This window comes from Gadus morhua, chromosome 14 (assembly GCF_902167405.1).
Source record: "Gadus morhua chromosome 14, gadMor3.0, whole genome shotgun sequence".
Lineage (NCBI taxonomy): Eukaryota > Metazoa > Chordata > Actinopteri > Gadiformes > Gadidae > Gadus > Gadus morhua.
Window position 1 is genome coordinate 310001 of NC_044061.1, and position 12500 is coordinate 322500.

General features: G+C 48.1%; 1 protein-coding gene across 5 annotated transcripts in view; it reads right to left on the reverse strand.

Annotated features, from left to right (window-relative positions):
- Positions 1–12500, reverse strand: part of LOC115559053 (SH3 and multiple ankyrin repeat domains protein 2) — a 109591-nt gene that overhangs the window by 76207 nt on the left and 20884 nt on the right. For all 5 annotated transcript variants that reach the window (XM_030377687.1, XM_030377684.1, XM_030377686.1 and 2 more), the window contains exons 8-9: positions 12254–12331; positions 6132–6198 (exon numbers count right to left, since the gene is read on the reverse strand). In XM_030377687.1, the coding sequence (XP_030233547.1) occupies positions 6132–6198; positions 12254–12331 (145 nt within the window). The remainder of the gene's footprint in view (positions 1–6131; positions 6199–12253; positions 12332–12500) is intronic.

A 12500-nucleotide genomic window follows, 5' to 3' on the forward strand; every position in this document is an offset into this window, starting at 1 on the left:
CACCGCACGGCCACGCCCCCTCTGCCCCGAGCCACCGCACAGCCACGCCCCCTCCGCCTCTAGCCTCTCCCCCTCTACACACTGTCTTCGTTACGTCATAAAACCCTTTAAAGATATGCAACATAAACCCTCACATTAATACCTAAAGCTGAGGTGCAGAGACGTTTTAATGATCCTCTTAAGGACTCAAGCGTTTCATTCTTAAGGGAGTAAAGCTAAATGCCCTAAATGTAAATGTAAATGTAAGGCATTTTTTATAGTTGTTTGTCACATGGCACAAACATCTGTCCATGTCTCTGTTACAGTCAGGGGCCCTCATGTCTCTGTTACAGTCAGGGGCCCTCATGTCTCTGTTACAGTCAGGGGCCCTCATGTCTCTGTTACAGTCAGGGGCACTCATGTCTCTGTTACAGTCAGGGGCCCTCATGTCTCTGTTACAGTCAGGGGCCCTCATGTCTCTGTTACAGTCAGGGGCCCTCATGTCTCCGTTACAGTCAGGGGCCCTCATGTCTCCGTTACAGTCAGGGGCCCTCATGTCTCTGTTACAGTCAGGGGCCCTCATGTCTCTGTTACAGTCAGGGGCCCTCATGTCTCCGTTACAGTCAGGGCCCCTCATGTCTCTGGTGTTACAGTCAGGGGCCCTCATGTCTCTGTTACAGTCAGGGGCCCTCATGTCTCTGACAGGCAGGGGCCCTCATGGCCTGGGAATGGGTGAATAATGAAGGCCGATGCAGCAGATGGTGGCAGCAGCATGTGTTGTCATAAAGTATGTAAAGCAGCTCTAGATCCCCTATAGGAGTTTCCATAGAGAAGGGCCAGTAAGACTCCTTCCATTCACATTGACAGCGTGGCCTTTGATAAAGAAAATAACAAAGATAATGAAAATATGAAAGGCATTTTCCAAGCATAGCATATATAGTATTTGAATAAAGACACTGAATAAAAAACAGTTTTAATTACTTTAAACTCTATCCGTATACAGACAAAGGCAGAGCAATCAACAGAAACACACACACACACACACACGCACACAGAAAATATAAATGATTCTGCCGAGAAACAATCACTGCATTTACATGCAAATATGACTGTTTGACTTTATTTTAATTTTCATGTGTCGGACAGCGATGTAGTCCACTACCTACAAATATAATCCAATCTGTATAATGTTCCATATGAAACCACAGGGACTGTTATCGCATTCCATTTATAGGAGGAACAGTTATAGCTCCACCAGATTGGGGAGCAAGCCCTACTAACAACTTACATTTCAACCTTTACCGGCCATAGCTACCATGCTGACATACTATCGCTGTCACATTATGCCTCTTTGATAATGATTCATGTGGAAATAAGAATGTGACATCTCAACAAAAAATAACCTGCAAAGCTAAAATAAATCCTCAACAAATAAAAAATAAGACACTCAGGTTGGGGATAGATAATTTTTCTTGGGGACTTGGAAAGCATTAAATGCCACAAGGAAACATATGGGCAATACAACTGTATTGGATTCTGAATATGGCCTGTATTAGAGCCTCAGGACATTAGAACAACACATTATAGTCATATTCTACTGGTTCATTTCAATTGACTTAGTATTTCGTTAGAGTGGTTAAAACATTATTCGAACGTGCTTCCAGGTCTGAGAAGGTTTAATAATCAAGGCTTCCCTGGGTCTCCGCTGATAATGTCGTACAGAATGACAGAACGTTCACATGCCGTTGCTAAGATGCGGAACCCTTTCACTTCTGTTTTAATTATGTGTTTGAGTGAGTATAAATGGGAGAGAGACAGAGGGGAGAGGGAGAGAGACAGAGGGAAGAGGGAGAGAGAGATTGGAAGAGGGAGAGAGACAGAGGAAGAGGGAGAGAGACAGAGGGGAGAGAGAGAGAGGCAGGGGAGAGAGAGAGAGACAGAGGAAGAGGGAGAGAGACAGAGGGGAGAGAGACAGAGGGGAGAGAGAGAGAGACAGAGGAAGAGGGAGAGAGACAGAGGGAAGAGGGAGAGAGAGAGAGGAAGAGGGAGAGAGACAGAGGAAGAGGGAGAGAGAGGGAAGAGAGAGAGAGGGGAGAGGGAGAGAGACAGAGGGAAGAGGGAGAGAGACAGAGGGAAGAGGGAGAGAGACAGAGGAAGAGGGAGAGAGAGAGAGGAAGAGGGAGAGAGACAGAGGAAGAGGGAGAGAGACAGAGGAAGAGGGAGAGAGACAGAGGGGAGAGGGAGAGAGACAGAGGAAGAGGGAGAGAGACAGAGGGGAGAGAGAGAGAGACAGAGGGGAGAGGGAGAGAGAGAGAGGGGAGAGGGAGAGAGACAGAGGGAAGAGAGAGAGAGACAGAGGAAGAGGGAGAGAGAGAGAGGGAAGAGGGAGAGAGACAGAGGGAGAGAGAGAGAGAGGGGAGAGGGAGAGAGACAGAGGGAAGAGGGAGAGAGACAGAGGGAGAGAGAGACAGAGGGAAGAGGGAGAGAGACAGAGGGAAGAGGGAGAGAGACAGAAGGAGAGAGAGACAGAGGGAAGAGGGAGAGAGACAGAGGGAAGAGGGAGAGAGACAGAGGGAAGAGGGAGAGAGAGAGGGAAGAGGGAGAGAGAGAGAGAGAGAGAGAGAGAGAGAGAGAGAGAGAGAGAGAGAGAGAGAGAGAGAGAGAGAGAGAGAGAGAGAGAGAGAGAGAGACAGAGGAAGAGGGAGAGAGACAGAGGGAAGAGGGAGAGAGAGAGAGAGAGAGAGAGAGAGAGAGAGAGAGAGAGAGAGAGAGAGAGAGAGAGAGAGAGAGAGAGAGAGAGAGAGAGAGAGAGAGAGACAGAGAGAGAGAGAGAGAGAGAGAGAGAGAAAGAGAGGGAGAGAGAGAGGGAAGAGGGAGAGAGAGAGAGAGAGAGAGAGAGAGAGAGAGAGAGAGAGAGAGAGAGAGAGAGAGAGAGAGAGAGAGAGAGAGAGGAAGAGGGAGCGAGACAGAATAGAGAGGAAAAAATATAAAGAGAATCAAATCATACACAAACATGAACAGCGTGCCCAGGCCCTTTGCCTTCTACTGTCTGGCTCTTTCTCCCAGATCCTCTCCACCATAAGCAGAGAAGAAAGGCTGAACTGAATCAGTGGTAGGGTTAGGCTAGGCTAGGCTAGGCTAGGCTCGATAAAGCCCAAAATCCAAAAACATGGGGCAGATTTGATCCTGTCAGAGAGGTGTCTGGATGTATGCACTGATCCTCTCACCTCAATAAGCTGCTCCTGACCCTCTAGCTAAAGAATGCATCGTTTGAATGGACTACATTTCCCAGCGTGTCAAACCACATCAGGACAAGTAGCTGGAGTTGCTTCTAAGCTGTGCTAATCAGAGCGAAACAATGATCAATGCTCAACTGAGAGTTGTGTGAACTGCACAGAATCCACCACAAGACAACTCATCCGTTCACCCATTCATCCATTCATCCAACCGTTTATCCAGGGTCATGACAGCTTAGGGAATGCTATATCTTACCCCCCCCCCCCCCCCACACACACAAACACACACACATTTAAGTATTGCAGTGCAGACGTGTGTTTCAGTAGAAATGTAACATAATAGATTTGCATAATATACTTATCATATACGTTGTTAGGATCTTACTAACCCTATCTACCACAGTCATATATTGTGGACCGTGAATACTAGTGTGATGAAGGGTCTTTCTCTGAGCAGAATCCAAATCTAGGCCGATTTAAGGCTCTTTATGAGTTCCATCTCATCGTCTTCTAGTCTACTAGACTTTCAACAGATTCTGCAAAATGTTCTGAAATGAAGGTTGGAAGACTTGAATCGGTTGGAAATGGATCCAGAAACCAATTGTCTGCATTTCATTATAGCGCTCCCTAGAGGCTGAATGACACAGATCTTTCTGTTCATCCTTGGAGCCGGGTGGCGCCACTGAGACAGCAGGAGCAGCAGTCCAAAGTGTCGCTAAAATGGGGTCGTGATTCTTGGCATATTTGCAGAACTGAAAGAGGCCCGGTTCTGCGCCTCTCCCAATCATTAAAAAGATACAAACAGCAAACTTATGAGACTTAAGTCCTTAATGGGTGGAATTGTGTTGATTTAGACCATCCACTATAAAGTATGCCAAATATTACATTTTGACTGCAAACCTCTTTTGGGAATCTTGGTTAACTTTTGTACACAAAGACTTGTTTTAAAAGGGGTGTCTAAATATATCCCATCCAACACCTCACATTGACACGTCTTCTGGTGTACAACAGCAGAACTGTTACATAATTAGAGAAGGCAGGGAGACAAAGGAAAGAGAGGGAGAGAGAGACACATGTATAAACACACAAGGTTCTGTGGCTCTGGCCCCACAGATCATCTGCTGTCAGCACCACAACAGTTTGAAGGGAATGGGCTTAGAAAGGTTGTCTTCATGTTATGTTGAGCTATGTGTGTGTCTGTGTGTGTGTGTGTGTGTGTGTGTGTGCATGTGTGTGTGCGTGTGTGTGTGTGCATGTGTGTGTGCGTGTGTGTGTGTGTGTCTGTGTGTGTGCGTGTGTGTGTGTGTGTGTGCATGTGTGTGTGCATATTTGTGTGTCTCCCTGCTCTGCTGTACTGAACCACGTTGGTTAAGGTTAGAGGGTTAGAATAGTTAGGGTTAGAGGGTTAGAATAGTTAGGGTTAGAGGGTTAGAATAGTTAGGGTTAGAGGCTTAGAATAGTTAGGGTTAGAGGGAAGGTGACGGAGAGGACATAATCCCACAATGCCGTTTGATTTGTCCCGTGTCAGCGCGTGCGGAGCCTCCAGGCAGCGCGGTCGTCGAGGGGAAGGACGGCAGCGGAGGCGGGATTACATTTTACAGATGAGATTAGATTAGATAAGATTTCTTTATCTCCTCATTTAGTTCTCTGTCCAGACCTCGGGCCGTACCTCATCTCTCTGTTTGATGAGCTTATATGTTTTGTTCTTCTCTTCTCGTCTCGTCGAAGGCTTATCCACGACACGGATATCAACTCACTCTGTTGCTCTCTCTCTCCCTCCCTCTCTCTCTACATATATGGATTATATATATATATATATATATATATATATATATATATATATATATATATATTAGGGGTGTAATGACACACGTATTGGTACTGAACCGTCACGGTACAGGCACTTCGGTGCGGTTACAGAGGTGTACAGCAGTGCATAAATGTGGTGTACATAGCGAATGTAAAGGCTTGTTTTGTGATGCGGGACTTAAAACTATAGTCGGAGTTCCCCTCGGACCGTTTAGCCAAAGTATACTACTCTGACTCCGTAATCCGACTCCGTAACTAAGAAGACCCCTCAGCAGCTCTCCGTCGGGATGTTGGATGCGCAATGCAATTCACCGCCCGATCTATCTTATATGTTGACTACAAACCATGTAAGCAGTGTCGTAGACGGAGAGGGTCTCTGACAGGCTCTCCGGCCATGGAGAGGGCTCTCTGTGTCTACGTACAGCACTTAAACATGCACACGCATTTGAAAAGGCACCAACCAGGCGTTACTATCAACGTTGCTGTGGAAAAAAAAACGAGTTTTGCGAACCCAGGTCACGACACTATTTCAACAACCGCTGTCTGGGAATTCAGAAATGCAAATACCATAACCAAGTTTATTGGGGTTTTCATTGCTGCTGATTTGTTGACAAACAAGCAATTAAAAAAAAAATTCCCCTTAACTGTGAACCGTACCGTCCTGTACCGTACCGTGACTTCAAAACCGAGGTACGTACCGAACCGGGACTTTTGTGTACCGTTACAACCCTAATATATGTATATACACATATATATGTATATATGTATATATATGTATATGCATATGTATATACACAGTATATATGTATATATGTATATATATGTATATGTATATATATATAATCATCCCAACTGATGAAACAAAGCAAAAACGAACTGATAGCTGATAGCTAATAGCTGCTAACTGATAACTTTGGTGCGAGACACAAGGTGTTCCTCAGAGCCCATGAGCACAGCCATGTTGACCTAGGATCCAGACCTCCTACCTCCTAGGACCCAGACATCCTACCTCCTAGGATCCCTCCCAGCCGCTGGACTGGGTGTCTCCTCTCAGCTCCTGGCTCTACAGGAAGCCAAGCGTGGCTCTGGGCAACGGGAGGTACTCACCTACGTCTGTCTCTGTGTGGTTCTTCACAAGCTCAGCCAGCTCAAAGTTCCCAGCGATGATCGCCACCTTGTGGTTGGGAGGAGAGATGAGAGGGATCAAGGGGAGGGGGGAGGCAAGAGAGAGACCATAACGTGAGCTCTCTATCACCACAAGCTCTTCAATGCTTTGTGAAACCCCACAGATATTAGGAACTTAAATCATTTTAATCCCTGTGCTTGATAGAGCATAACTCGACGATTTGCACATACGGTCAATTGACATGACTTTCAGGTTATTATTGTACCCACAGGAAGTTAGGGTTAGGGTTAGCCCTGCACAGGTTAGGGTTAGCCCTAACCCTATATAACATTAGCCCTAACCTAACCCCGTTGGTCAGCCCCTTCAAACCCTAACCCTGAGTGGCAGCCTGATGGGTCCCTCCCTAACCCTGACCCTGACCCTGACCCTAACCCTAACCCTAACCCTGACCCTGAGTGGCAGCCTGACGGGTCCCTCCCTAACCCTGACCCTAACCCTGACCCTAACCCTGAGTGGCAGCCTGACGGGTCCCTCCCTAACCCTGACCCTAACCCTGACCCTAACCCTGAGTGGCAGCCTGACGGGTCCCTCCCTAACCCTGACCTTAACCCTGACCCTAACCCTGAGTGGCAGCCTGACGGGTCCCTCCCTAACCCTGACCCTAACCCTGACCCTAACCCTGAGTGGCAGCCTGACGGGTCCCTCCCTAACCCTGACCCTAACCCTGACCCTAACCCTGAGTGGCAGCCTGATGGGTCCCTCCCTAACCCTGACCCTAACCCTGACCCTAACCCTGAGTGGCAGCCTGACGGGTCCCTCCCTAACCCTGACCTTAACCCTGACCCTGAGTGGCAGCCTGACGGGTCCCTCCCTAACCCTGACCCTAACCCTGACCCTAACCCTGAGTGGCAGCCTGACGGGTCCCTCCCTAACCCTGACCCTAACCCTGACCCTAACCCTGAGTGGCAGCCTGACGGGTCCCTCCCTAACCCTGACCCTAACCCTGACCCTAACCCTAACCCTGACCCTGAGTGGCAGCCTGACGGATCCCTCCCTAACCCTGACCCTAACCCTGACCCTGAGTGGCAGCCTGACGGGTCCCTCCCTAACCCTGACCCTAACCCTGACCCTGAGTGGCAGCCTGACGGGTCCCTCCCTAACCCTGACCCTAACCCTGACCCTAACCCTGACCCTAACCCTGAGTGGCAGCCTGACGGGTCCCTCCCTAACCCTGACCCTAACCCTGACCCTGAGTGGCAGCCTGACGGGTCCCTGACCCTAACCCTGACCCTAACCCTAACCCTCACCCGAACCCTTAGTGGCAGCCTGACGGGTCCCTCCCTAACCCTGACCTTAACCCTGACCCTAACCCTGACCCTAACCCTGAGTGGCAGCCTGACGGGTCCCTCCCTAACCCTGACCCTAACCCTGAGTGGCAGCCTGACGGGTCCCTCCCTAACCCTGACCCTAACCCTGAGTGGCAGCCTGACGGGTCCCTCCCTAACCTGGGCGGACACTCCCGTATGTGATGTCACTGTCGGGCAGTTTGTGAAATGGCTTGTAAGGGCGGGACAGTATATAGGGTTAGAGTTAGGGTTAGGTAGCATAACAGTACAGTCTATACAGTACAGTATATACAGTAGTACAACAGTACAGTCAATACAGTACAGTATGTACAGTAGTACAACAGCACAGTCTATACAGTACAGTATATACAGTAGTACAACAGTAGTCTATACAGTACCGTATATACAGTAGTACAACAGTAGTCTATACAGTACAGTATATACAGTAGTACAACAGTACAGTCTATACAGTACAGTATATACAGTAATGTAACATTACAGTATAAACAGTTGTATAACAGTACAGTATATACAGTACAGTATATACAGTAATGTAACATTACAGTATATACAGTAGTATAACAGTACAGTATATACAGTACAGTATATACAGTAGTGTAACAGTACAGTATATACAGTACAGTATATACAGTAGTATAACAGTAGTCTATACAGTACAGTATATACAGTAGTATAACAGTACAGTATATACAGTAGTGTAACATTACAGTCTATAAAGTAGTATAACAGTACAGTATATACAGTACAGTATATACAGTAGTATAAAAGTAGTCTGTACAGTATATACAGTAGTACAACAGTACAGTCTATACAGTACAGTATGTACAGTAGTACAACAGTACAGTCTATACAGTACAGTATGTACAGTAGTATATACAGAGTATATACAGTATATCTGAATATGAATCAGGTCGCTCCATTAATCATTTCCATCCCACTGATACTTTGGTTTGGTTTCCTTCTTGATGAAACCAGAAAAACAAACCAAGAATAGCGACGAGCATCACAAGCTGTGATCTTGTAGCGGTGTGTCAGTGTTGGGGATGAGAGCATCCTTCAGTGTTAGGGAGGCTGCTCACACTTGGGGCCCCCATCTCACTGAGGGCCCCCACCTAGCTGGGGGCCCCCACCTCCCTGAGGGCCCCCACAGAGTCAGCTCTGATGTGTAGATAGAACATATGGACAAGGAGGAGAAGAACCAGATATAGAGATAGAGGAGAGGAGCCTTCATCAAGCTGCTCTCTAGTGGAGATAGAGGAGCCTTCATCAAGCTGCTCAAGTGGAGATAGAGGAGAGGAGCCTTCATCAAGCTTCTCTAGTGGAGATAGAGGAGCCTTCATCAAGTGGAGATAGAGGAGCCTTCATCAAGCTGCTCTCCAGTGGAGATAGAGGAGCCTTCATCAAGCTGCTCTAAAGCGGAGAGAGGCGTAGCTGCAGGCGACACGTTCAGGAGCTGTTCTGCTCTGTGTCTGTGTTCCTGTGTTCCTGTTCTGTGGCTGAAGGTTTACCTCAGGAGGGTTCTGTATGTTCACCCCTAAGTCCTCCATAGCCCCTAACCCTAACCCATAACAGCCTTGTACCTTGTACCGAGGCCTAGTACCTTGGCCTCGCTTACCTTGCTCCATGTCGCTGTACCATCACGCATCAATGCTTTAGACTTCAAAATGATATTTCCTCAAATGGGACTGAGTAAATTACAATTTCAATGAGCAAAAAAATGCTATATTTTTCCACGCAGGGAGACAATGTCGCTGCACAATGAGACTATTTCATCAAACAATGAGACTAATTCATCACACAATGAGACTTATTAATCACACAATGAGACTATTTCATCACACGTTGAGACTATTTCATCTCACAATGAGACAGTTTAATCTCACAATGAGACAAATTAATCACACAATGAGAATATTTCATCACACGTTGAGACTGTATAATCTCACAATGAGACTGTTTAATCTCACAATGAGACTGTTTAATCTCACAATGAGACTGTTTAATCTCACAATGAGACTGTTTAATCACACAATGAGACATTTCATATCGCACCAGTGCAGTGAAAATGCTCCACCTCCGTCTTTCTCAATCCTTTCCCTTTCCCAGTAAGCCCCGCCCATATTGGCGCCCGCATGTGGCTGAGATCTCACTTTCACCCTTTCATTTTCATCCACCCCCTACACACACTCTTTTTTGCTTAACTACGCAACCTCAGTTGTCATGGCAACGCATGGTAACAAATGGTTGTGCAACACATGGTTGTGTGACTCAAAGATGAGGAGGAGGAGGGGTTGTAGATGGTTGGGGGGGTAGCATGTGGTGCTAGTAGGTTAAGAAGAGCTTCAAGACTGCTGGGGGGACGCAGCCAATCACAGGGGGGGAGAGGAGACAGTGGGCGTCATGGAGACTAAGGAGGGGGAAGATGGAGAGGGAGAAGGTTGGAGAGGGAGAGCGGGAGAGGGCGGAGAGGGAGAGTAGGAGAGGGAGGAGAGGGAGGAGGAGGAGAGAGGAGGAGGAGAGGGAGGAGAGGGAGGAGGAGAGGTAGGAGGAGGAGAGGGAGAGGAGGAGAGGGAGGAGGAGGAGAGGGAGAGGGAGGAGAGGGAGGAGAGGGAGGAGGAGGAGAGGGAGGAGAGGGAGGAGGAGAGGTAGGAGGAGGAGAGGGAGAGGAGGAGAGGGAGGAAAGGGAGGAGAGGGAAGAGAGGGAGAGGGAGGAGAGGGAGGAGGAGAGGGAGAGGAGGAGAGGGAGAGGAGGAGCGGGAGGAGAGGGAGGAGAGGGAGAGGGAGGAGAGGGAGGAGGAGGAGGAGAGGGAGAGAGGGCAGAGAGGGAGGAGGAGGAGGGGGAGAAGGAGGAGAGGGAGGAGAGGGAGGAGGAGAGGGAGGAGAGGGAGGAGGAGAGGAGGAGAAGGAGGAGAGGGAGGAAGAGGAGAGGGAGGAGGAGAGGGAGAGAGGGGGGAGATGTAGAGGGGGGAGGCTGGAGATGGAGAGGGAGGAGGAGGAGAGGGAGAGGGGGGAGGAGGAGAGGGAGGAGAGGGAGAGAGAGAGAGGAGAGGGAGATGGAGGAGAGGGAGAGGGAGGAGAGGGAGGATAGGGAGATGGAGGAGAGGGAGGAGGAGGAGAGGGAGAGGGAGGAGAGGGAGGAGATGGGAGAGGGGGGAGGCTGGAGATGGAGAGGGAGAAGATGGAGGAGTTGAAGAGGGAGGAGAGGAGGAGAGTGAGAGGCGGGAGGGAGGAGAGGGAGGACGGAGATGGGGGAGAGGGAGTGGGGGGAGGGTGGAGAGGGAGTGGGGGGAGGGTGGAGATATATATTTCTATTTAAAGATAAAGGTATATCTGTAGCTAGATAGATATAAATACAGACATAAGTAACTGTAAAAACACCTGTATCTCCTTTCCTGCCAGTTTATTGATTCTACAAGATCAGAATCAATTCAGCTGAGACTGAAATGAACAAGAAGCCTCCATAAAGAGCTCCAGCCAATCAGGGAGGTCCTCCTCGAGGGCCCCAGAGCTCTAAAAGGGCCCCTCATCAGAGGGTAGTCGTCCCTCACTCCTCACCCTAACCCAACCCTACCCCTAACCCTCACTCCCGAGAGGAGGAGGACCGAGGGCACAGAGAGGGGGGGTTGAGGAGGAGATGGACCCAAAGACTTAATCAAATAAAAACACGCTCAAACGCACGCACACCACACACACACACACACACACACACACACACACACACACACACACACACACACACACACACACACACAGTACATTCATACTTTGTTCATTCATATAATTGGATGTTAGCACTGCTGCACATACATACATATACCGTGTATAAACATATAAATCTATATCTAAATATTTATATATACATATATAAACATATATAAACATTATATATCCATATATATAAACACATATATATATATACACACATATATATAAAAACATTTATACTCATATATATGTATACATATATCTGTGCATGCATATATCTGCAGCTCTGCTAAATAACGGAACGCTCCAATGAGGTGGTTGGGCTGAGGACCCTGCAGGTGGCCGTGGTGATGCCTGAACGGAGGCAAGGGGTCACCGCGCCCCTCCACAGCTCTCTACTGCTAGGCTTTAACCTGCATGGTCACACAGATAAAGCACACACACACACCTACAAACTCGAACGCACATGCACACACACACACACACACACACACACACACACACACACGCATAACCTAGTGAAATATGTATGCAGAAAACACACACACACACACGACCCATGCACTCACACACACACTTCTACTATTTTGTAATTGAATTATTACTATTTAGATGTGTAAGCCACTCAAAGAGATACACAGAAACGACACACACAAAGTCAGAAACAGAACAGAAAGATGCACACGACCAGGCTCCATGCCCACCATCAGAAGGACCAGCTCCAGCCTGCCCCTCACAGGACTGGTCTGATACTGGGATCATGTTCCTGTGGTCCCCCATAACGCCCCCACACCTGTGACGGCTCTTTAGCGACAGCAGAAGAGATCAGGGGAGAAGGTTGAACTCAACTTTAAGGAAAACTATTGGGTTCAACATATTGTGTACAATCATCTGAAATGACTTCTGAACTCCAGATGGAAGCTGTTGCTCTGTTAATTGTTGTTTACCTGGAAGGGGTTCTGGCTGTTGTAGTTTGTTGTGTTGTTTACCTGGAAGGGGTTCTGGCTGTTGTAGTTTGTTGTGTTGTTTACCTGGAAGGGGTTCTGGCTGTTGTAGTTCTTCTCCTCCTTATCGGCTCCGCGGGCCAGTAGCACTCGGGTGCAGTTATCCTTCAGAAAACAAAACAAATACAAATAAAAACAGCTTCACCGAATGCTCATCTGGAAACAGCAAGACCCTCCTCCTCTTCATCTCTACTTCTTCATCTCTTCCTCTTCATCTCCTCACACATTGAACAACACTCACAGGGAGGACGACACAACAGAGACCACCTTAAGC